The sequence below is a fragment of the Chaetodon auriga genome, chromosome 13, assembly GCF_051107435.1.
Source record: "Chaetodon auriga isolate fChaAug3 chromosome 13, fChaAug3.hap1, whole genome shotgun sequence".
Classification (NCBI taxonomy): domain Eukaryota; kingdom Metazoa; phylum Chordata; class Actinopteri; order Chaetodontiformes; family Chaetodontidae; genus Chaetodon; species Chaetodon auriga.
In genome coordinates, this window is record NC_135086.1 from 7,848,498 (window position 1) to 7,874,950 (window position 26,453).

Here is a 26,453-nt window from a genome sequence, read left to right on the forward strand (position 1 = left end):
TATGGGGAAAAATAAAATACTGTGCTTCATGTGCTTTCTGAATGCAAATTATATTCCATCACATTCACTTGGAATGCAGTCATATTCATTAAATGTCCTTGCCCATTTACAAAGGTGCCATGAGGTTGAAATCAACTTCGAGTTGCAATGAATAGACTGCTTTTCTTGCAGAAAGACAGAAAATATCAAAAGAAGCAGAAAAACATAACAGCAAACATCTCAAACTCTCATCTGTTGTATAAGTTCAACTTAAATATGAAGCACTTGAACACTTAGCATAGTTAACAGAATCATTAATTTTCATACTGTCCTGTATTTTGTGTTTTGTTGTGAATACATCTTTTCAAATATACCTCCTTTGTGTATGAAGGTTTATTTACTCTTTACTTTTCTGACAGTAAGTCAGACCTTTTCTTCAATAGCTTTCCTTTAAAAAACTGGCTTTAACTTCAGTCAGAAAAATCATCTCCGTTGTTTAGCATTGCACTCAACAAAAATTTGAATCTTCATGCTAATCGCTAACACTAGTCTACAGCACTGTTTTGCTTTTTGTGCTTAACACACAAAAAAAAAACCCTCTTTTGTCCACTCTTAATATTCCAAGGTGAGAAATGTCCTTTAAAACATATGCATTGTTATCCTTGTGTCTTGCAGATAGACACAAGCTTGCTACAAGGATCCATAGGCTTGACAATACTGCACTATTGTTCTCTGAAACAAGTCACTATTGGCTGTTCTAGGATGAACTCGACAAACACCCGGCACACTAGCCTTGACATTACAAACTTAATCCAATTAAGTTGAGCTTGTAGTGGTATGGAAAAGAAGCAAGTTCCCCTGCCATGACGTAGTAGAAACAAGAGCCCAATAAATGCTGACCAGACTGACCACACACTCCTAGCTTGATGTTTTGCCCTGTAAACAGAAATGCTGAACTGTGCATATGCACTCTAGACAGCTAATCAACTACAGAGGACACCTCCTGAACAACCTCCGTGTTACCCCTGTATGCCTTCAATAGTGGCACAGTTTAGCTGCTAAATGATTAGTGCTGCTGCTGCATAAAAATCTCAAAACTCACTGAATGTAACTGAACCATCTTTAGTCAGGGACAAGCAAGGATTATAAACACTCAAAACACACACTGTTTAGCTGTTTCTTATTGGTTGTTGGTCACTGGAAAGCAGAGTTGGCAGCAAGAGAGGCTTCATTGCCTACATATTACACCACTTCTCTTTGTCTTTATGGAAAGTGTTGTGCCTGTTATTCAGCTAAGGGGATGAAAGATAGAGCATATGTATCAGAAGGATCAGATGTCTTGAGGACCACAAAACCTGTTATCTGAAAATAATAAATTCCACACCATTACAACTCACCAAAAGCGATGAGTTTGGCAGAACGTTACATTAAGATTTTCCCATGAGGACATCAATAATCATCCATAATCTCCACCAATTTCCTCCAAGCATGTCTTTTCTGTCATAATGATGGTATTCAGGGAGACGGATCAAATGGTTCGGTTAACCTGAAACTGTGAGTTTCTACATTTCACCGGGAGAGCCAGATAAAGAGCAGGTTTTTGTTTACCCTAATCTGATCTGGATATCATCTCGCAAGCATCAAGCTCATTGGCAGAAAAATGGACTCTACCAAACTTTTCTCATTCCCGTGCAGGTGATTTTTGGCTAATGCTGACAGAACAACTTAGCACACATACACAATCTTGGTAAACTTAGCTCGTTCAAGCATCAGAGGCCATTGTTTGCCAGTGAAGTTTAATGGTAGAGGCCAAAGATTAAGCTGTCTCTGCTGGGAAAAGGAAGGAGCCAAGCCTTTTCTTACTACTACACGCCACCGACTGCTATTCCACAGAGGAGATGGACTTATAAAAGTCTGTCGTGCCTGGCTTAAACCAATGGCTCACAGCTCAGCCTTTGCTCTCCTCTGGCCATGTTCGTCTGCTGCCCGTAAAGTAATACTGTGTGTTAATAAATTCCTCAACGCACCTACTCTCTGTCCCCTGTGTTCTGCACTTAACTTCGCACAACTAGTCTTGCATAACATTCTCTGGCTCATCTGCAAAACCCCAGTAATAAAGTGAACCATGACATGGCTCCTGGCATTACAAACACTTTTGCAGATATTGTTCATCTGACCTTTAATGATGAATGTCACGTATATCCATGCTGAGGCCGACTGGGCTGCCATATGCAATGTCTTGTTTAGATATTCCACCTGTGAAAAGTGGCTCACTTGTGTCAAGGGTTTATGTGGCAACATGTCAAAGGAGGAGATGGAAGGAGCTGCCTAATGACCTCAGCAGTCAGCGCTCACAGCCTGTGGTGGAGGTGTCTCACAAGGCAGACGGCGTCGCCAGATGAGGCAGAGGACAGAGCTTCCAGCCATCATTCCTCCTTCTCAGGTTTATCAGACAGGGTGAAAAAGTATCAGAAGCAGGACAGTGGAGCTGGTGTCATCCTATCAACACCGTCTCACCATTCAGACTGAACTGATTAAATGTGTCTTCCTGGTAGTAGATACTGCAGATGAGAGTTGGACCTGTGTATGCTGGGCGGTGTGGTGTTAGTAGAGGTCTTTCTGAAGCACAGGCACTGCCCTTGTGGCTTGAATGACTGGAGGCAGGATGCAGTATTATGGCCATTACTGTGTACAGGGCTGTTGGTGGGGCTTTGGGGAGTTCATAGCTCACATATGTCTTCACTGGAGCAAGGGGTTGAGTGTGTGGGCATTGGGTGTGCGAGTGTGAGTGTGGAGATGTGTGTGTGTTTTATAGAGTAGAATTTACGCTTACCTCTCTCTGTTGAATTTGAGTGAATGCAGGACAGCTGGCCGCCTCTGACGGAGATTCCATAAATGTAGCGTGTCATCTGCACAGGCTGTGACCAGCGCCCCCTAAAGGCCAAAATAAATAAACGTGAGTATTGAATCTTTATGGGGACACCTTCCCTTTTGGAATGAACCCATGTCCTGTAGTCCCGGTTGATCAGACCGTGAGGTGTAAATCTTATGCTGTAATAACACATAATATCACATAATATCCAAAAAACAATTAAAGGCAATTAAATACAACATATAAGACATAAAAACATGCACTACTACCAAAATGAAAGTAAAGCAATATCTACCAAGCATGGTTGGGCTGGTATTACCTTTTACTACTGGAGTTTAGCAGGTTAAGACAGAGAGAAGCATGGCAACAGATAAAAAAGCAAGTACGAATAGACTCAATAGATTTGTCAAACAAAGTCATCAGGAACCTGCCAATACCAAACTTAGCCAGCTTCCTCAAACAACAAAGGTGCTGCTTGCATCTTTTTACACAGCATATTGGTGTTACAGTCAAAGCTCAAGGCAAACACACAGCAGATTCCAGCTGTAAGACACCACGTGTATCCAACCGCACAAGTACACAAGTAGGAGAATGCACTCTCCCAATCAAGCAGGCTCATAAAATAACATAGTATATAGCAGACGATTGAAGATGTGAATTCACTCAAACATTTTTTCACTTTTGGCTACTCTGACACACACATACATTGAAAAGACTGTTGCGGTTTTTCTTCTTGTGACTGCTTTCCCTCGACTTACCCCAACCATACTTGAGAAATTAATTTCTTCATTTCCCAGAACGCCCTTTGACAGTTAACAGAGAACGTGCCGGAGCTGCACCTGTGCAACACATTCTGGTGTTTAGATTGTGTAAGCGCAGGGACCAACAGACACCAGCACAGAGACAGAGAGAGAAGGAAAAGGTTTAGAGCCGAGGAAAAGTGAGAGTCGCTCCCCTGATTCCCCTAAATATCTTGTATTCTGATCTGCTTAGACAACTGAAGTGGTACACTCGCTCCTTCGGCCTCTTGGGTGGCAGAAGGAGGAGATGCAGCTATGAAAAACTCAAGTGTAACCGTGATGTAAATATCTACAATATTAGTAACTACAGTTGTACTGACACAAGGAAGAGTTTGTTTTAAACAGTTAAATGGTCTACATGATACTACTACATAATACCAGACATTATTATATTAACAGTCTAATCAATTTTACTGACAATTTTAGATAACTGTTCCATTTGCAGATACAGTATGTTAGAAAAAAAAAAGTTCTGTGTCCTCGGACGGTCTTGGCTCATCATATGAAACTGGATGAATGTGTGAAAATGACGAATCATTTTCAAACCATGTCAGCTGGTATCGGCCCGCTCTGGTTCTGAGGATTGTAATTACAGTGAAATTCCCAGCACGGCTTTGCTAACAGGGCGTCACTGTACAGACTGGAGCCCAGAGAGAATTAGCTTTAGATTACAAACTTAATCACGGGATTTGAGACTGCACAGTGCAAGGGAGGATGAAAACTTGCTTCCCACTGATTTCCATATTGATGAGTGTGTTTCCCTCATCCACTGAAAGGATCTCTCGCTGTGAACAGAAAAAATATCAGCTGCGATACCTTTGGCGTAGGTAAGGTATAAGATAGAAAAGTTAAGAGTAACTATGAGACCGGATGAACACTGTTCTCTTCAGTCAGCTGGGCATTTTGTGGACCGTCAGCCCACAGAGAAACACATAATGTTTTCTGAAGTTGTTATAAAACTAGCTATAAGTTTTAATATTTTTAAAGGGAAAAAAGATTGATTACAGTCAGACAATAAAAGCATTAAAAAGCATTCTCTGGCACAAACTCTTCATTTGTGTCTAATTCCCTTAAACCCACCAACATCCAATTTCTAAATACGAATGATTGACCTCAACTTCTCTGTGCCGCCTGTGACTCTTATATCTCACTTAACAGCATGACAGCCACTTCACAAAGTGAGCAATGAAGCCTTGTTTATGAGACAAACAACTGATCTTCCAAAATTCATTCAAGAGGAAAGAAAGATTTAATGAACAACATAATTATTTGAGCATTTTCCGCCTACTGCGTCCTATTTTGTTTGACAGCCCTCTCTCCACAGATAAAAAAAAGGGTATGCTGCCCCTTCGCTATGTCACGTTTGACTGATGGGGTTTGTGCTGATAATTAAGTGGCCACTGACACAGGATATCATTTCATTTTCCAGATCCTAAAACACTATTACAGTAATTTGAACAAATGTGTGTAACCTGGTTAAATGTACAAACATTCATGGGCAAGAGAACATCTTTCATAGCCACGGCAGACAGTATTTCACTATCTGTTTTCTGGTTGGTGTCTCGTTTTCTGGTGGCACATTCTGATAAAAAAAAAACTAATTTGAATTAAGGCCGGTTTGCCTCATTATCTCTTTCTAATGGCACTGGCTCTTGTATTTGTTGTCAATCCGAGTTTTTCTTAATCTGATTTGGAGATGACGATGGATTTGGTAAACAATCATAGACTTGATACTTTAATTTGCCTCCATTTTATTGCCATTTAACAAGCCTTACTTTAACTCAGACGTGAGGCAGGCGGGACAGGATTTGCTTACTTGTTGCGGCAGCTTTTCTACTCACTGTTACTATTGTACCGACACCATAGATCAATTTGTTGTTTTGAAAATGGAAGTAGACTGGATACACTACACACATTAATAAAAACGTTTCATGATTAAGCCATGTGCCACCTGGCTCGAGTGTGTAGAATATCCATGGAGGATTCCACAATAGAGACAGATCAAACTCAGCTGAGTGCTGCTGCTGTGGACCTAGTTAAGAGATAATACAACATTGAATCACGAGCATTACTCAACATCACAATCCATAATCATTTCTGTCATTTCTAAAGCCCCGTTAATCACTGCACAATTACCGAAGGATAATTTTCAGGATTCTTTCCACTGCTGGTGGTGCTTGTTTCTGTCACCTGAAGAGGTGAGAGGAGGCGGAGCGGCAGCTAATGAAGAAATCACAGCAGACAGAAAATAAAGAGAACGCGAGAGGCAGACGGGGTGAGAGCCGGGTCCATGGCTCCATTATGCTGTAATTATCTTGATACCTCGATGGCAACACAGGCAACGCAACCAAGCGCATGTACAGTACAGCGCGGGTAGAATGATAATCAGCAGGGTCGACAGAAAATTGCACTAGAAAACATCTAGAATGGCTGAAGGTGCTTTTATGTGTATGTGTGTTGAAGTAACATGGGATTGGTGGTCTAAACTGCTTTCCCTCACACCGACAGAAAGAGTGATGGATTTAATAGTGTGAACAAAGAGGATGTCCTTAAACCCCACAAAGTGAACATTTTCATATTCCTGTGCCTCTGTAGAGATTTAGTCAATGCGAATCGTGTCTACAGCACTCATTCAAGACTGTGTGCATCTGTGGATCTGTTATTGGTTAATTCATCAATGCATCTGCCAGTGTGTGGTTCTCCTTTAGGGCAAACAGTAGTGCAGGCAGTACAGTATCTGCCTGACAGCTTTGAATACACAGCACACTGTGTTGTACAGTTGAGATTAACAGCACCTAAAAAACCTGAGCGTTTTCATTTCCTGGATGTGTTAACATTTGTTCCATCTGTCTGTCTCCTGCTACTCCTCTTCGTCCTCCCCACCTCTCTGCACATAGAAAATGCTGAATATGAGATGTCATTTATCAGGATGAAGACTTCTCAGGTCTTAAAACAGTTTCTACTAAAAACAAATATATCATTCTGCTATGGAGATGAGATTGTTTGCACAGTTTCTGTTTCAAGAGATTAAAGGGTTTTATTAACAATGTGTAACAACAAAGTTTACCCTGCACTTTATTTCACCAAAGGAATGGGAAGTCTGAATGTTCCTGAAACAAATCCCAGCACTGATCTCTGTTTCTATGTTCTCTACCTCATTCATGCAGCAGATGGCAAAACCTCATTTCTTACTCACTCACTAGCTGTAGAACCTGTGTACTAGAGAAAATGAGACCTGTATCTGTGATTTAAGAGCTTCTAGCAAAGTCCCCGTGACGTTAATGTGTGAACTTGGCAGCGACAACACACAATGCTTTCTACAGCTTTTAATGTCATCATGACAGCGATGTCAACTAGAGGGAAATACGACAGGATCACAGCGAATGATCTCCAGCTGCACCGAATATTCAACGTAAGCTAACAATTTATTGATTGATAGAAAATGCACACATTTCCTAAATTCACTAACATTCTGTGGAACGAATGTGGTCCTAAATATGTTTTCCGATAAATACAAGACTATGTGTCCTGGGAATTTCGAGATAAACAATGTTACAGTGCACCTGCAGACCCATCCAACAATCCATCTCACCTTCTCCCTCTCTGGCAGTTTGCCCTGTCCGACCTCATCTGACAACACCGTTCGGCAGCCCCCTCAGCCTCTTTAGATGTATTATTCATCAAGAAAAATAATGAATTCAGAATAGGCAAACAAACACATTAATTAGCCTATTCATACCCTCCACTGACACAGTGGCAGAGAGAGAGAGAGAGAGAGAGAGAGAGAGAGAGAGAGAGAGAGAGTGAGTGAGAGAGAGAGAGAGAGAGAGAGGCTCATGAGGACATAAAAATAAAATGGATGACAACTAGATGTGTTGACTTCTGTGTGATACAGAGAAGATAGATACCTTTAATAAACGCTCAAGCTCATCACTCACAGGTACCTACAAGAGGCAAGAGGCCTCTTCTGTGAGTTCATACGTCTAAGAATAAGTCAGAACACCTCACTGAATGTCAAGAGGAACCTGAATAAAGTCAACCATTAGCAGGGCGGCCAGCAGCCCACACACTGAATCCAAGAGAGGGCATTGACATACAGCACTGCTATTAGTCACTCTGTCAAAGGCTGAAGGTTTGTTAATATAAGAGACCAGTGGGGAGTGTGTATGCATGCGCACACGCTATATACTAGATATACTATATGCAGGCAATAAAGTTGAAAGATAAACATGAAAGTACAAATAATAATTAATAAATACTATAAGAAAATATGCACAAACAAACAAACACACACACAGAATCCTCAGTGACATACTGGCCCTTACCTTAATCTTACCCATCACACCTAAATGCCTAACCCCAACCTTTACCCTAAAACCTAAACTGAACCTAATTCTAACATAACCCTTAAAGCCAAGTCTTAACCTTCAAACCAGCCAAAATGCCCTCACTTTCCAAAAATGTCCTTACTCTGAAAGTCTCAAACTCAAATTTGTTCTCCCAAAGATGAGCTGTGTGAGTACACTCAGTCACTCTAACACATGCTTTAACAAACCCACCAACGACACAAGATGCAGCAGAACCCAGATACTGTTGAGGTACGCACGCTCACGACCACATACACACTGCTGAGACACTCTTACACAAACATTTGGGCGCTTACGCACATACTCAGACCCAAAAGCACATACTCATACACACATGCAAAGTCAATACCTGTCACACAAACACCCACACCCCTCTTCAGGCCCATCCACCTCCATTTGCCTCAGACACACCACAAGTAGGCCAATGACTGATAGAGAAGTGGGCTGAAAGAGCCAGTGGGCTTAAAAAGAAGTAGAGTGGGTAAAGAAAAAAAAGCAAAGAGATGCAGGAAGGACGCTTCGATTACAGCAGAATAAAGGAGAAACAAGAAAGAGAAGCAGTGCTTGGTGTTCCAGACCCGTGTGACTGGGCTTCTGCTCCTTGGAGAGCCCTTTTTTCCTGGAATACACCTACACTACTTTGTTAGTAAACAGAATGTGGCATCAAACTGCAGCGCGCTGACAAAGCTGCTCAAAAACCCTGAAATCAACTACTTGACGCAGAGTGCTGCCATGTGTCGGCCCACACAGTCCTCGTCTGTCAGTAGAAGCTGAGAGGCAGAAAGGTTTTAAAGGCAGAGAGGAAAAAAGTCCTTGAGTAAGTAATGATCATAACCATAATTTAATTTAACAGTTCATTATATAGTATTTGGGCTCCTACTGTTGCCTAACAAAGGAAATGTGTTTGAGTACAGGTAGATCAGCGCCTCCACAAGAACAGTTGACATTTAATAAATCATTTAGAGAACAACTCCATAGGACTGAACTACTAGAGCTGAAGGAAAGAGGAAACGGAAACAATAGTTCTATGTTTCTTTAACTAAAAAAAAAAAAGAAATGAAAAACCGTATATCCAAATATGTCAATATGTACTTTCTGGGAACAAACATATACACAGCTCGCACACCGCAGGGCTCCAGTGTCCACTGATTTATTGCACCAAGGTGACATTTCGAGCACAACTGCTCTTCATCAGACTCAGCTGTGTTCGAAACGTCTCCTTGGTGCAGTAAATAAGCGGACACTGGAGCCCTGCAGAGTGCCAGCTTTTTATTTGTTTACTTTGTGATGTGCTCACTTTCGGCTCAGCACCTGCCCTCTTTGGTTTGGATATGTATGTGTGTGTGTGTGTGTGTGTGTGTCCATTCATTGAGTTTGAAAACAAAATCATCCACAGTCAAGACCAATAACAACGGTGTGAAATTGAATTCATCGTTTATGCAATCACATGACGTGAGCCAAGGTGCGCCAGTAAACTCAAATAAACTGTTTTCAAGGTCATCATTTTTAGTGACACAGTTTCCACACACAAAGCGTACACAGTAAAATGCAGCATTCACATGACTGACATACATACATAAAAGTAAAACACTGACAGGGAGCATTTTTCTGCAGAATGAGTACTTCTACTATGATACTTTAAGGAGGACTTTTACTTGTAGTGGAGTATTTTGGCAATGTGGTAATTAGTACTTATGGGTACTAGGCTGCTGGCTTACCTCGTTGATGAGGAACTGCAGTTGAAGGACAGCTGCTCCGCTCTCATGCTGACAGTAGCAGTCTACCCCAGGTCGTCCCAGTCTGATGACATCACAAAGTCAAAGAAGTGTATGGACGTATACTATGGGTACATCAGCACAATGCAGGGAAAACCAGTATGTATGTATTTGATTGTGATGGAAAAGACAAGAAAGACAACATCCAGTCAACAGTTTGTACGTAGAACCAGAGAAAGAGGCAGAAAAGAGTTTGTTTTTCACCTACTGCAGCTCCTGTGTTTGGTCCTTTCTGTGTTTAACTTACCAAAATAAAGAAATAAATAAAAGATTTTAGATTGTTTTGCACCAACTGTAGCTGCACAGAAGCCGAAATACCACAAAACGCTACAAGCAACTTGTGCCACTGACCTGTTATAAGAAGGCAGGTGGTGCAATGTCAAATCCGGTTATAAAGGATGGCTGGATATGAAAAAAGAGTACTGTGATGCTTGGTGATTGCTGACACACCCCCTACTGTGCCTCTCCTCCCACCTCGGGGAAGTCAGGTTCAAAGCAAAACATCGGTGCAAGCACAGGTGAGGTGCTAAACCTGCGTGCGCCTGGCTTTGTACTTCTGTGCTTCACCAAAAAAGAGCCCAAAAATCTTCACTGTGTAATGCCAATCGTCAGAAATAGCTGTCTTTCAATTTTCCATTTTGTTCGCCTTATTTAGGACAGTGACTAAATATTACAAACACCTCCAAATGTAACAATACAAAACAAAAACAACACAAACTACAACCTCCAAAGTGATCATTATTTGAAGCAACACTTCTCTAAAACATGCGCAACAAAGACTGGACCTAAGTTAATCATGGATGTGTTATATTACTGCATTGATTTTAGCTATGTGTACCTAATAAACTGGCAGCTGAGTGCACAAACAAGCCAAATAATGCAGCCATGCAAATCATTGAGGTGACTGACAAGATACTCATCTAATATCAGGCCTAATCCTGTTTGTTACAAAAATAAATAAGCAAAAGCCAAAATTGATCAGATAGAATAAAATTACAACTGACTCATAAAAATCAGAGATACATTATTTTGTAATTAATCTGTAAATGCAAGTCACTGGTGACACCTGTTTACAACAGCGCAGAGGCTCCAATAGGTTTGCTAAAGGGCAAGTCAGAACTGTAAGTAAAACTCATTTGTATTACCTTTCCAGTGCAAGCAACATGAACTGCTTCACAAGCCAATAAAAAATGGAGCACAAGACAAACAAGTAATACACCAGTTCAATACACACAATACAACACGAGAGCAGACTGTCTGTCCATCCAGGACCCGTACCTCCAGCTTGGTTGTGCTTTCCAACGAAAGTGCCCACAGGCAGCTTTTTAAATATTTTAAAACCAGCCTGGAAGCCATCAAAAGCCATGTCAGTATGAACCAAAACACTGAATCGGCTATTTGTGATTGAGTGCTGGTTTGTCCGCTGTATGTACACATTATAAACTAACAATATAAATATTTATCATACTGCACACTCTCAAAAGCTGAGAAATGTGATTACATCATGCCCTGCAGTTGTTTTCTTGCAATTGTTCGAACTCCTTAGTACATAATTTCCTGATGTGGACTAAAAAACACATCCTAACATCATGCCCATGCACAGGAACACTGTACTGACTGAACATGTACAGAAATAGCCTTGTGATCAGGGAATAAATCTGCATGCAGTTTGGTTAGAAAGCGGCTATGGTTACCAGAGGAAGTAAAGTCCTCCGGCACATCCTTCAAAGCAGGTGGAAATCAGCAGGAGGGGGAAATGACACAACATGAAAACACAGCCAGTTGGATCTGGCACAGGAGCCGTTACTTAATCACTATAGTTCACTCTTCACAATGTCGCCAACATTGCTCGAACATCCTAAACCAGCTTATTTAGAAATTTCATAGGCAGTATGAACTAAAACCAATAGCAAAAATGTCATTTCATTGTAAAAAAAAAAAAAAAAAAGCTATTATTTGTTATTCAGGAATTCTAATATAACAGGAAAATTGTCTACAGTAATCAGGGGGGCAGATTTTATCAACTTCTACAACTTTTCCTTCAATTTCCTGTCATTTCGGTTTTTATGCTGCGTCTTATGAGATGCTGCAGTGTTCCAATACAAAACTTAGGATGCAGCTCCTCCTCCCTCCAGGGATTTCTGTCCACCTCACTAGGCATCAATGGCCTCCCACACCTTGCAAACAGCTCAGGGCAAGGTGACAGTGAGCCATGCTCAAATATTTGTTCAGCCGTCTGACAGCGCAGAAAAAGAGAATTTGTCAGAGGGAACAAAATTTGTGCTCGCTTTTAATGAAACACAATATGAGTAATCATGGAGAGGAGGAGGCTAAAGAAATATGGTTTAAGTGATGAGAGCAGAGTGATACATCAGGAGAGCTGCAATGCTATCCTGACACTTTGGCATAGAAAATAAGACAGCGATTTGCTTTAGATCTGATTATCATGTTGTATGTAAGTCAAATTTCTGCACTATTCGTTAATTAGAAAAGCTTAATTGCTGAATGATAAATGCATTTTCAAGCTCCACACAAACATCACTAGCTGTGTTCAGTAATGTGTTACATACAGCACACATGCTAGAGGACTCAATCAGAAACCCAACAGATTGACGCTATGCAGAGTGAGCACATCTCATTTCAGCTTCACAATGTACTCTGAAGCCAACAGGGCAGAAACATCCAGACAGTCTTGCTAGACTGACTTATCACATCTACAGCAGCAGCAGCCATAGAGTCTGATATGATGAATTGTTGAACCAGGCTGTAGATCTCAGGTGCACTGGGGAGGAAAGCCTCAGACAGTTCACGGCTCAAAATGCTGCTTATGACCCCAGGAAAAGTTCACTTGCAGTCTTGCTTCCAAAGTAATTCTTAACTTTTGTAAAAATTGAGGTCTAAATAAAAAATGCATCATCAATGGAGAAAGAGGCACTAGGAGACAGACATACAGTCACATACAGTCACACACATACACACATACACACATATACACACACACACACACACACACACACACACACACACACACTGACACACACTGAGACACACATATGTTCTGCAGATCTCTTTGTGTTCATATCATGTGTCATGAATGCATGAACACATTGTCTGGTCTGCCCACTGATATGGAGAAAAATAACTGAAATACTTTAAAGTGAGCCGCTCTCCATGCATCAGCTATGTTATTGTGATGCACTGACACAGTTTGCAGTCTATGAAAATGGTATTTTTTAAAATAGGTGAATGTGTCCGCATTATGTAGCCGGTTTGAATGTTTACCCGCAGATTCCACCTGGCACGGCTATGTTGCGCTTCTGTCCTCCACATGGCTTCACACCCCACTGGGAGTGTTTCAGAAGCGGAGCTTTATGCCTGATTGATTTCATTGACTTGTTCAGATTTTGCTTATTTGGCCATTTCCCCTTGATGTCTGTGCCTTTATCATGGCTAAGTAGGCTACATAGTTCAACGTGTTCATTTTTGGCTGTTCCAATTGTTTTTATCGTTGACATACAACTGGGAGTCTGCACAAGGTGTTGAAAATTGACTGGATTCTCTATGTCGTTCCTGGGTCTCACTTCCTGTCTGGCTCAAACTCCTCTGTGCAGCTTGAAGCAGCTTCCATCAAAAATAGACTAACTGCATATTCCCCACTTTTGGGACGCTTGTGGTGGAATCATACGCATTGTCTAGAGCGGCCACGATCAGCTCGGAGGCAGTGCAGCAGCCAGAACACGACGTAGCTGTGCCCAGTGGAATTTGTGGGTTACAGTATGCACCCAAAGATTCATGCCTGGAACACCACTGCTGCTGGAAAAGAAATTTTCCGATCAATTTCCACCCCGTTTCTCCGTCTGTCGACTCTTAGTCACTCACTCTCATCCACATCATCTGAACTAGATCAGCGAGGAACAAAAAGAAAAAGAAAAAAAAGAAAAAAGCCAAACACCCAATATTCAAGCTGACTTCTAGGATAGAGGCCTTTTGTGCTCATGCGCCCACGTTGAGCCACCAAACTGAAAGAAAAATCCATTTTTTGACCTGTGGCAATCCACTGAGCACAAGGAAGCGGCCTGTCTGCTTAGTCAAACAGTCTATATGTATTTCTCCTTTGAATACCCACACAGCGGGTGACTTCCAGTACAAAAGGCTTAAATAAAAACAAGTCAGAGGTGGCTGCTTGCAAGTGTGATAAAGTGTCAGTATTGACAACATGACTTCGGCTTGACGCAGTGGAGGCTATAACAGACGTTTTATGATGCACAGGCCTACAATGGTGTGATATTCTGCATAGACTGCACCAGTTTTCTGGGTCCTGCTTTTTATTATTCATCATATTTAAGGAGACATTAATCTTATTAAATTGTTATCATTTCAGTTTTTGCTCTTACAGAGTTTACTCTGCACTCAGACAGTTTTTTTTCATTCTATAGGATATGGAAATATTGCTGTATATTATTTTGTATCAAGCTTCTCAGTCTCACAGAAGTCGCAGCAGTTGCATTTTGTTGTATTGTTGGAGAACTTGCACCAGAATTTAAAGTTGTCTCTGTGAGACTAACGTGTATAAAGTAGACAGTACATTTTATCTCTGAAAATACAAACTCTGACATTCTGTATTGTCTTGCTCTGGTCTGAATCCTCGTTTTAGGGATGGAGAAACACTAATTGTCTGTGAAAGGCTAAGAGCGACAGATCAGCACCGTGGCCAGAGAACCTGGGGGGAATGAATTAAAATGCAATGGCCGTCTCCGAGTCAAGTCACTCAAGGAAGAGGAACTGATGAGTGAGTGTGATTCGGGGGTTGATTTGAAAGGGACTGGTTTGCGACAGACTTAAATCATCTCTCTGTCAGTCTGGATCCTTCTTTGTCTGACAGGTGAGTCTTTGTACACATCCTATTCAAATTCACATCACACTCGGGGCGGCATCACAACACATAAGACGCTGTCAAAACACAAAGCTGATGTGAAGGTGAAGTCGCCTACATCCATACAGGAGACAAACACTGTATTGCTGCCAGCTGACAGGAGAGAATGCCAATGGGAAATTGTTGGACCTGCCGGTTGAATTTGGAGATTTTTGCTGTGAAAACCAAAAAATGACAGACCATGAATGTTGTGAATTAAAATTAAAACACGTGTTGTTTGGCACACAGTTGATGCAGAACTCGGGCTTTATTTCTTCAGAACGTCTTAAAAGGAATATAGTTGTAATATCCATGAAGCTACTTAAGCTTTTCAAGGAAAGACAAGGTGGGAAAGCATTTACTGGCACCAGAAATGTTCAATAACTTAGTGATGTGAAGTGAGACCAGTCATGCTCAGTGTGAATCGACTGGATCAGCTTTCCTCATCTTTCTCCTCCTTGTATCTACGTCATAGCGGAGAATACACAGCGAGAATAATGACTTCTAAATCTGAGGTTATTTTCTGCTTCGTAGCTTGAGCAATGGGAAAATCAGTTACAGCACACATTAATATTTATCCAACGAACAGCGCTTGTGTTTTTGAGATCCTTGGCTGAAAGCTCTGGTTTATGTGCTGCAGGTTATAATCACATCATCTGTTTTTGGGTGCGTTTCATTTCTTACTGTTACAGTCGCAATGCTCAGCTCTAATGAAAGGAAAAAGCTGTGTGAAAGTGGGTTCAAGATGTATTTCTCCAAAATCATAGTCACATTTAGTGTAGCTTTGAAAAATGCTCACAAGTAAATCACCAAAGTTTTATCCATTCACACCGCACAGCACTTTATACCCGCAATAATCACCAAGGAAATAGGGCACACGCCTGCTTTATTCAGGTGTGATAAGGGCGAACGGGTCTTGTTTGCACTTGCTGCTTTAACGTAAGAACACCTGCGTCATTGCAGTGCTAAAACAGCTACAATTTTCGATAAATTAACACCAAATTACCCTGCTGTGGATAAACAAGCAAATTGACTTCAAACATGAATCTGGAGCTGCACACAATAGGCGCCAATCACGCGCAAGTATTTATCTCTGCAGGGAAGCTAACACATACAGTAAGTCCACTGCTACAAACTATGACAAATGTTTTTGTTTGCTTTACAATGGCAACAAGCAAAGACACCAGTGGAAGGGATGGGGGGGCATTTAACTGCATCGCTGTACGGTGGACTAAAATTTCCCATTCCTTAATTATTTATGTAAACATTTAAACCAACATTAAGCTGAATGAGAAAAGGCCAATCAGCTACTTTTAATGGTAAAACATTTGACGTTCTAATCTACATGATGTTTGATGAACAAACACATAGGAAGGCATGAGGAGCTCTGTACAGTCAGACTGGTGTACAGCTGGACACATATGAAGACAAAACAAGGGACAAATTTGAGTTACACTCTTTGTTTACCTGCGACCTTTTGTCGTTCTCACAATTCAACTTGTTTGACTGCAGCATCGTCCAATGCTCGTCTTTCCAGTCATGGATAACTGCTGGGTGTGAACACTTGCTCACATGTTGACAAAAAATTGCATCCATCACGTCCTTTTCCTACATTTCTGCTCCTGACAAACTTGTTTTCAGGTGTGAGCATGTTTCAGACTGTGGCGATGTCTAGAATCATTGCTTTGTTCACATATTGCCTGCTCTCTACATAACACACCCTCAGCAGTTATTAATGAGAAGTAAACTTTGTTTTGGACGCTTACCCATCATCTTTTTGCATCATCACTGACAGGTGTAGTCTTGCAAGTCTGTAATTTTCCTTTCTATCAAATGACACATTGCATGGTGGGATTGTTCCACGAACACTACTTTTGTTTTGCAATTGTGGGAGTTTTTGAGGGTTCAGCGTGCAGCAGTGTAGAATTCAAACACAAATAAAATGTCTGACAAAGAGTGCACTTGCTATCTATTTGCTCTCCAACTATTGTGAGGCACCACAAACCTCACAAAGAGGACTGAAACAAGAAAGTTGACTCACAAAACACAAATAAGATTGAGGACGTTCACTCCAGTCATCAGCTGCAAATGTTGCCACAGAGACCATACAGGGACAATATGATGTCTTGTGTCCAGGAACAATAAAATAGTGCGCTAGTGAGTAAAAAGGCCTCTCAGCGTTTAGGCCAATGTCAGCAGCTCTGGTCTGCTCTATTGGAGTTGGGGAATTTGGGGATTTTACACTTCAGCAAACCCAGCCAAAAATGAGAAACTTTCACATATGCCAAGCACACTGGTTAGTCCTCACCCTAAAAATCTTTACTCTTGTAACATTGAAGTGAAAAATACTGTCTGAAATTATGAGCATTAAACCAGAAATCTATACTTTGTCTTGTCCATCCAAGTATGTAAGCTAAGCAGCCGAAGAGGCTTATGTTTAGAATAAAATGAGGCCTTATCGTGCTCGAAATACTAGGACTCATTTTCCAAAAAATGGACAATTGAGAGCCTATACTACTACATTATATTTTAAGAGAGAATTTAGGAGTTTTTGTATTGATTTCAAAATTCAATGGGGTTTTCATGTAGCCGGTATATACAGTTGCAGTAGTGGAATTGCAGTTTAATTTAGCCTAATCGTGTTGTATTCAACTGAAAGCACCATTCATTTCCAGCTGAATCTCTTCCCTTGTTATATAATTTACTCATTAAGTTCACAAGCTTAACGACACAAAACTGAAAACAGCCCACAAGCTCGACTCAAGTCCCTGTCAAGCATGTAAAAGCTAAAAACATGTGATGTGGCTGATAATGATGACTAAGTGAATAAATAAACAACCCTTCAACACCTCTTTTATGTAATATTTAATTACTGTCATGGCATTAACTGAATGAGTCAACAGCATGATGATGACATCGGACATGTTGAAGGTAGTTGGAAAGAAACGTTAAGTAGAGACAGATGTTAATTCAGCATTAATCTTGAATCCATAAATCCAGACTAACAAACATCTTCTTAAAGACCAAAATAGCTCTGTCTATGTGGCTGAATCATGTAGCCAGTCAGGTGTAGTCTGCCATCTCTGGTTTCTCCTCAGTCCCTGACAGCTGAATCTGACTGTGACAGACCTCTCTGCAGTCACCGGGTATTTTCATCCTCCTCTGTCAGCTCTACACCACTTAAATGTCTGGTTTTAAAAACAAAGCGGATGGCGGATTTGACAGAGGAAGGACACTAGAATGATTTACAGTTTCCTTAACAGTGTGGATACTTGATGGTAGAAATCTTGTGATATCACAGCTAAAATTAGCTCTGTCCATGTGTTCCTACCAGACGATGCAGATGTATGGAAGCGAGGAATAAAGCTGGGCATATACTGCAAATACATATCAATGTCAAAACACCTTATGGATACATATGTGGTGTGATAATGCTGGCTAGTAAAGTGTTTTCAGCCTCACTTAACACCTTGATTAGTGTGATAACACACGGAGCACATGAAGAACATCTCCGTGTTTATTAATGTGTGTCTACTTTAAACAGTAAACCTCCTGCAGTGATGTTTTCTCCCTCCAACAAGTTTATGAGTAACCAAAAAGCAGGTCCCACAGTCACCAGATATCAACTTTGCCATTACAGAAGACAAATACAATCTTCTCAATTAAACTCAAACGACGGCAGTATAAAAGGGGTGAGATATGTTTTTGTGGTGGTTCAGAACAGCGGCTACAATGACTGAGTAATGGAGTGATTGTGATCGTAAAAGCCAACTTCAATCATTTTGTTAGGCTGTGATTGCTGCACTTTCTTCCTTGTAATTTTTCTCAAAGAAAGGCTGACGCACCTGCAAAAAATAATCAAGTACAAGCCAGCGTTGCCCCACTGTCTGCATGTATATTGTTCATTTTGGTGGGTTTGGTAGAGGTTTGCACAGAGGGAATCACAATAATGCTTGAGATAACCGCACAAATTATGTTTGTCACTATGGCAGAGACATTGTTAATAACACAGGTCTCCAAGTTGGAGTTGACTCCCTATATGGGATTCGTCTTAACTGTTGTGTTGTGTAAATCCCTTAAAGCATTGTATATCATCAACACGAGCCTGCAGTCATTGTTAAACTGGATTAACACTAGATTTACCTTTCTGATATTCGCTTGTATTAATTTCAGCCACAGTTGTGGCTGATCTGACTGCTGTCTAATCTCTGTCTGTTTCTGAGCATCTACTGACACCAGCATGTCACAATGTACTGTTGTCATAAGAGGAATCAGATCATTGGGGTCAACGAGTGAGTGTGAGTGTTGAGGAGTGCTGTGCTAAGAAATACTCCATGTTCACGTTTGTTTTGGCTTTGTAGAATCAGTGTGATTTGTGACATTAAAACTCAGGTACTGTGGTGTCTGAGTTCACTCTGAACCTTATCAACAAATATCATTTGCATCCATTTAGCATTTACTAGGTACCATCACAGCTGAGCAGTGAAGTCAAAGTTGGCAGTGTTTTAAGCTGCAGTGCTTCAAACATCTTTTCAGATGTATCTTTGTGGCAGCTTGAGAATTGTTATTTCATTAAGGATGCACTTTTGCAAGCCTTAAAGAGAACTATGTTTTGGCTTGTGCTTGCTTTGTCAGGCATCTCAGCCTATCAGCATTGCCATGGTTGCCACTTGCTTGGCACCCCTCTACTTGGATGCCAAAATATGGATTTTCTGGCTACATGATGGAAGCCTGCTGTTAACCCAAATCCAGGTTTCAAAATGCTTCTGACCCCCCTGGAAGACACTGAAGATGCTACGACCATGTTTTTCTATAAGCAGTGGGTTTAATAGGCCGGGCTGGGTTGTCCTTCAAAGTGCCATGAAATTCCTACAAATGACACCACAGTGGTTTCTCTTGAATTATCCCAGTGTGAGATCCAGTTTCTCAATCTAATTGACCTGCTATCCACTCATCCACACTCACAATCTATCCTTCATCCCGTATGAATTACTCTCATCCTGCTTCCATTACTGTTTCTTTTTTCCTCTTCCTCTCTTTTTGCGTGTGTGTATGTGTGTTAAGGGGGTGTATAATAACTGTTTTGTGTGTGTTTAATAATGCTGGTGGAGCAGTGGGGACACAGCTGGGCAATTTAGATTTGAGTACAAACATCTCACAGAAGAGAGGATACAGAAAAAGGTGTGTGTGCGCACAGTGTGTGTGTCTGAGTTGGTGCCTCTGTGTGTATTTGTGTGGGTGGCTCGCTGGTTGTTTGGGTTGGTACATACTGTAGACAGCTCTGTACATTTGCACTCTATGTTTTCTTACTAACAGAGTTGGCTGACAGATCCACTGCAGCCTCATAAAACTTGAAATGGCTTTGATCTCTTACACACAGGCGATGCTGGTGTGACTTATCAGCCTGCATAGATGAAACAAAATACAAAGATAGTCTCGGTTTCACTCCAGTTACCTGCCTGTACTGTATGTTGACATATGTATATGTCATGTACGCTCATATTTGCAATGTATTTGGTGTTTTTGTTCTATGTTTCCCCACAGATTCGGCTGTCCAAATATATATTTTCCAGCTGTTCAAACTAAGAACCATGTAAAAGGATGCTTGCTGGCCACATAGAGTACATAATATAAAAAACAAACAGCTTACAGACCCAAGGCATGGGAATAAAGCTGTGTGTTTTTGTATTGCAGGATGGGGAAAATTAGCTAAAAGACCTGCAAACATAACCATAAACTCATACGTCAAACATACGGTTACTAAAATGTGAACTCTATGTTCTGGGTCATGTGAGGAGGTGGACGTGTCAGGCTACGACTGACTGTGAGAAACTGTAGCTTCTCCAAAGATAACACAACATGTCAAACAAATGTTAGCCACTGTCAGTCAGCTAACATTTGACTTACACTTACAGTCTATAGTCCGTATATGACCCACAGGGGAGTGTTTACTGTGGCACGGACGGATCTTTTACCTTTGTTTTGACTGCTACAGTGTCAAGCAGCTGAGAAAAGCTTTTCCCCCACATGTAAGTTACAGTTCGGTCAAACAGGGAGAGGACAGCTGACAAACTTCTGTTTGTTTTTGATCATTTACACTGTCACTGCGTGAATGTCTGCACAATCCAGACTACTCATATAATCAGTTCACATATAATCTGTTGGGAAAAAATAGATCTATTACATCAAAAAAGCCATTGATCAGGATAAAGATTAGGCTGTGATTACATCTCATCACACACACAGATTTTCCCTGTTCTCCTCAGATCTGATAAGAGCATAGACATCAGACATCTGTCTTGCTCCAGCTCTCATGATTTAAAGATCTGTGCATGTAATTGGCTGTTTGACTATCTCACATCATTGTGATTAAAATGCCAAAGCATCATCTGTTCATCATCGTACAGCCTCTTCCATTCCAAGGACACTCTGAAGCTGATTTTCATTGGTTTATTTTCGTTGGTGTTTGGTGTTAATACAGAATAACTACAGACAACAATGTATAATTAAATCTTACTATTTAAAAACTCTTGTTTTCCTGTGCCTTCGCCTTTTAATAATTTAATGGTTAAGTATTTTTACTACATTTATTGCCCTTTTCATTATCTCTGAACTGTGGTTTTAAGGCCTTTTCTGCCTTATGTGAAACCACTCAAGTTTCTGTGACTTCCCTTAAAATTTTAATGGCAAAAATCATTAAATTTGAATAGTTTCCCACAAATTTCACTCTTGGTGAACAACATCACAAAGCCAATTAACAATTGTGTGCAAATGACACGAGGCTGCTGCAAAGTAGCTTTACAAATGTACAAAATGCTATTAAAACTTCAATCTTCTCGTTCCTACCAATTCTCTCTTTCATCTTAAAACAATAATCCTGTTATGACCTCCTTTTCAACTTGTCAAAATGGTGTTATATTTTAAATTCTCATAATGCATTTTTAATTGCAACATGATGTGATGAAGCACAGTTATTACTCTAATAGTGCTGATTTACCACTCAAACATTTTATACAAACTGTTATTGCTGATGTTATTTTGAGAGTCTGGCAACATTATACTCAGACTACATGACATGACAGGACACCATGCACAATGTAAAAATGATTTTTCCTTCTTGGAAAAGCTCTCTGCTCTCCATTTTCACATCCATTTTCTTCATATGTGACAATGATTGACAGAGATGTTTATTAGGTATGGGGCAAGAGCTGATTAATAGTCCATTTCGCCCAATAGGTTTCATTTAGCCCTGCTGCACCTATATGAGCAGAAATAGCAGGTGTTCTCACACTCGCTTCTTGAAGTTATTGTTCTTACTCTAAATTGGGGGGGTTGCAGTGGGATTGACTGGGCCATTTTCTAGTTATTTTGCTGGCATAGACCCACTAGTTGTCCTTTACTTAAAAAGACAAATATACAGCTTGAAATTGAAGGAGTACATTGATTGTAAGGAACACCACACAGAGGCCTCCAATTACTTTAGATGATAATTATTACCTCCAATCACATAAGACTGGTTGTGTTCTGTGCCCACCCCCCAGCCACCTCTTGGCAGCACCATTACTTAGGCCAGACATCCACTGATGTCAGAATCTTCAGATCATTGACTTTAGTATGCACTTATTACTAAAAAAAACTAACCATTGTAAATAATATCCCTATTGTGATGTCATAATGGGGTGATGTATTAATCATCACAATGATTAGCTAACCTTTAATTAATGATGGAGTAATATTTGCTGCCTATATAATGCACATAACATCTATATTTCATATTCATATTTCATATTTTACAAGCTTTAGGGCTTTGATCTTTTCTCAAAATCACTTTGAGTTTCGTTCATCTGAGAATAAAAACATTCTTAGCATAGCCTGAATGCCTGACATTTTTCTATGTATTAAGCATTAAAATGGTGAAATGAAAAAAGAAATAATATCCATCAGATGCAGTGGTGTGGTACTGCATGTGCCACTGCTTTAAAACACGCCAACACACGCCCAGGCTGCACACCATTTGTCCACGCTTTGCCGCATCTTAACGAGCAGCTCAGTGAGTAATTAACCTGCAGATAACCTGCTTTGACGCAATGCAATTGGTCCTCCAGAAGCTGGAAACATGTCTGCTGCAGAGAGATTCTTACAGGTCAAAGAAAATGACTGCAAATGCAGCAGACTGAGGTTTCTCTCAAGCCAGTGAGAGAGAGAATCGGGATAAGCCTGGAGCAATTCTGTCCACTTCTTGAACTAATAGTGATTCAAGCTCCTATTTGTGGAAACACAGCAGCAGACAGCAAATTCTCTTTTTTTTAAGTCAGTACACATTTAGATATTCTGATTACATTAAGCTCTTGCCATCTGTGCAAGCACGTCTTAGAATTTTCTGGACTGGAACTGCAAGGAATCTACAGGGTAATTTTCTTATACTGAGGCACATTCACACTTGATAAGGCAAGTAACGTTTTACGCTGCAGATACCCTATTTTTCATTCATCCATGCATCCAGTGCTGTCAAAAACAGTGATGTGATGCACTCATTCCTAGGCATGGATCATGAAATACATCCCTGTTATTGTGTGTCACACTTTTGTTTATCTGATCTGGCATGAGCAATGTTTATTCTGTCAGAGCACATCAATAACGTGTATTCGAGAGTAAACAAGACTAACAGCTCCATGACTTTTTAAAGGCATAAATCAATTGATATCTCAGTGAAAGTTTAAAAGCTTTCAAGGCTTCAAAAAAGCTGAATATTTGCACAACTGTGAAGATGCCCAGTAAGGGACAGAACGGTCAATGAAGATTCAATGTAATATTAAAGATCCACACCTGTCTGAGCAACACAAACACGACAGGTGATGAAATGGAAAGCCTTCCAACAAATACAGTGTCAGTGCAGTATGACTCCGGATACACATCAGTACAGATCAATCACTGAAATAGCAAGTGAGCTAACAGAACTGCTGCATAGATTTAGAACGTATCTGCACGCGCACACGCACACGCACACGCACACACACACACACACACACACACACACACACACACACACACACACACACACCTTGGTCCCAGTACTTAACCAAAACTAACCTTCGTCCTTTTTTTTAATCCTATACTGAAACCCAAATTTTACTCAATCCCTGATAACAATCTTGATCCTAAACAAATCCAACCAAACTAGGCACAATCAGATATGATGACCGGCAAACTAAAGACCTTCCTGGTACTTCCTGTACTGTATTTCTGATCTCAGACACATACAAGCTCATTCTTAGCAGAATGCAGTTAACATCATGCCAACAAGAATCTATGAGATTATGTGTTAAGAAGAAAAAAATAATTTAGCATGGAGTTCCTCGTAAGGACTTCAGCAGTGGCGGTTTGACAAATAAATTGAGATAAAGGTGATCGCCTTTCCTTTATGCACACTAGTGATTAAATAGATAAATGCCACAGACTCAGCAGACCACCTCCTCTGTCAGGCACAGATGGTCAGACACGGCTTGCTGCCCTCGATGTGAACCCTCGATAAACGAAGATGGTTGACAAATCTAACCCTGGGGAAAAACTCTTTTACCTTTCATAACGCTATTAGCACCACAGTCACAATAAGAGATCATATAGTACCCTGCCAACACAAGCTCAGCTAAACATATACATGTACTGTACATACTACCTATTTTAATGTTAAATATTATGTAAAAGGTGCAAAGAGGACAAGGGAAAATGTATGTTCTTTTATGTTCCTCTATGACCCTAACATAACCCCAGATGTGTGTAGCAGGGTGGAAAACTTCTATTCAGTATTGCTGCACTCCATATCTGGTCTTGTTGACCAGACTGGTTTCATGACCTTCAAAATGATTATAAAGACACTGTTGTGCTCTATATTCTTCTTTCACCAAGACTCTCATCTATGTGTCTGAACTGCTTGCAAGGCCATAATAAAACCGTCATGAGCAAGCTTGATTCTTAATTCTTATTATATGCCACATAGGTGTCCTGGTTCCAGGTCTGTAAAAAGCAGTGCTGAGCTGTTCGCCAAGTAAAACACTGACAAGCCCAGAACGATTTTCTGCTCCAAAGAATTAAGTGCGGTTGTTACATGGCCCCATGGGCGACGGTGTAGCTTCTAAAATGTGTTAATATGAGCTGTGTTGCTCCTTAGGCTTGTGAATCTGGGGACCTGCAGCCAATCGCAGCCCATCTGTGGGCATATTGTGTAAAGGCTGAGGAGCTGCACCTCTGGGCCTCCTGGTCACTTTTGCAGCCTGGTTACATCCAGAATGTTTGTGTATTGTGATTTTATTTCTCAGGATTTAGTCAATAGCTCTTTTGAATGTTACTGTCAGGTTAATGTCAGAGAGGGGGTGATTTTGCTGTGATATTCCAGTTGATCAATTAATAGCCTCGTAGGGGGAGAACTGCCATTTTTGTTACATTCATTTCTCTCCTGTTTTCTTGTGTTGACAAGCGAGTTGGTTTGGGATTGCTTATTGCAATTTTATCTACTCAGTGAGGATTGGTTTGAATTTTGGCAAGGGCTCCCCCTGAAGTTTTAAGCTTCTATATCCAGCGAAATAAAATTGAAATTCTGAACAAATTGACTCCTCATGTTCTCAATCAATTCTTATTCCCCTCTCCCTGAAACCAACTTGGGGTTGTAACAGCAGCTAATACAAGGTTCGTGCACTCCCAATCGAGAATCACACACAACCAGCCAGATTCAAGAAACACACACATGCAGAGCTCAGACACAGCAGCCAGTAGACACTCAAGCTCCCCTGTCACTCTCTCTGGGTAAGGTGCAATTTGACAACAGGAGATAGCGATTCAGCTGCCTGCAGGCTTTTTATAGAACCCAGTACCATCATTATGAATCGTAACCCAGCCAATCCAGCCTCTTTGCCTGCCCTAATGCCTACCCATCTAGCCAGAGACATTGTGTGGAGAAAGAGAAATGAGGCTGACAAAAGGGGTAAGAGAGGTGAAGATAGTGATGGCTATTGTGAAGCTAGTTAAATGCAGGGGAATGGCAAGAAAGAGAGAAAGGGACGGAGGAGAACGGGAGAGAAACAGTACAGGTTGTGGCAAACAAAATGGAGGGTGACAAAAGGTTGATGAAAAAATACAGATGAGGGAGATATACTGGAAGATCACAAGAGGGGTGTAGAGTTAAAGAAAGCGGAAAGGTGCAAACATGACCCACAGTCTGCACAGATAATGAAAAGGTGAAGGAAAGAGAGAATAGGGGGCTGTTAAGTGGAGCAAAAACAATAAACAACACAAAATGTGTTGCTTAGTACTGCTTGTATATACACAAGCTGGTGTAAATGTCACGCAGAAACTCTTGTGATGTGCTGAGGTATTATAAGCTTAAGCAAGGTTTTATAGCCTAATGTTAGGTAATATAATCACCATCACTTTTCTGCCTCAGTGTTGGAAAGAACAGAAAATTAATACGTCTTTAATACCTTTCAAAACACAGCTTAGGGGCCTCTTTCTGCCACTTAAATATACAAATTAAATCCTAAATGCAGGGGACTAAGCTTAGTTGATATGAGCATGCAAACACGCGTGGGAGTGACACGTATCCATACAATGCCAGGAGCCATGCTGCCATGCACTGTGTTTCATATGTAGTCTGTTCATGGTTACATGCATTCATTTATTTGTTTTACTGCATGAGTCTGAATGTGTTCTCATAAACTGCTATTTAATAGGAACCTTTGAGGTTGGGAATGAATA

General features: G+C 40.7%; 1 protein-coding gene across 10 annotated transcripts in view; it reads right to left on the bottom strand.

Annotated features, from left to right (window-relative positions):
- Positions 1-26,453, bottom strand: part of stxbp5l (syntaxin binding protein 5L) — a 125,135-nt gene that overhangs the window by 58,575 nt on the left and 40,107 nt on the right. For all 10 annotated transcript variants that reach the window (XM_076746275.1, XM_076746272.1, XM_076746270.1 and 7 more), the window contains exons 3-4: positions 9,737-9,818; positions 2,813-2,913 (exon numbers count right to left, since the gene is read on the bottom strand). In XM_076746275.1, coding sequence (XP_076602390.1) covers positions 2,813-2,913; positions 9,737-9,818 — 183 coding nt within the window. The remainder of the gene's footprint in view (positions 1-2,812; positions 2,914-9,736; positions 9,819-26,453) is intronic.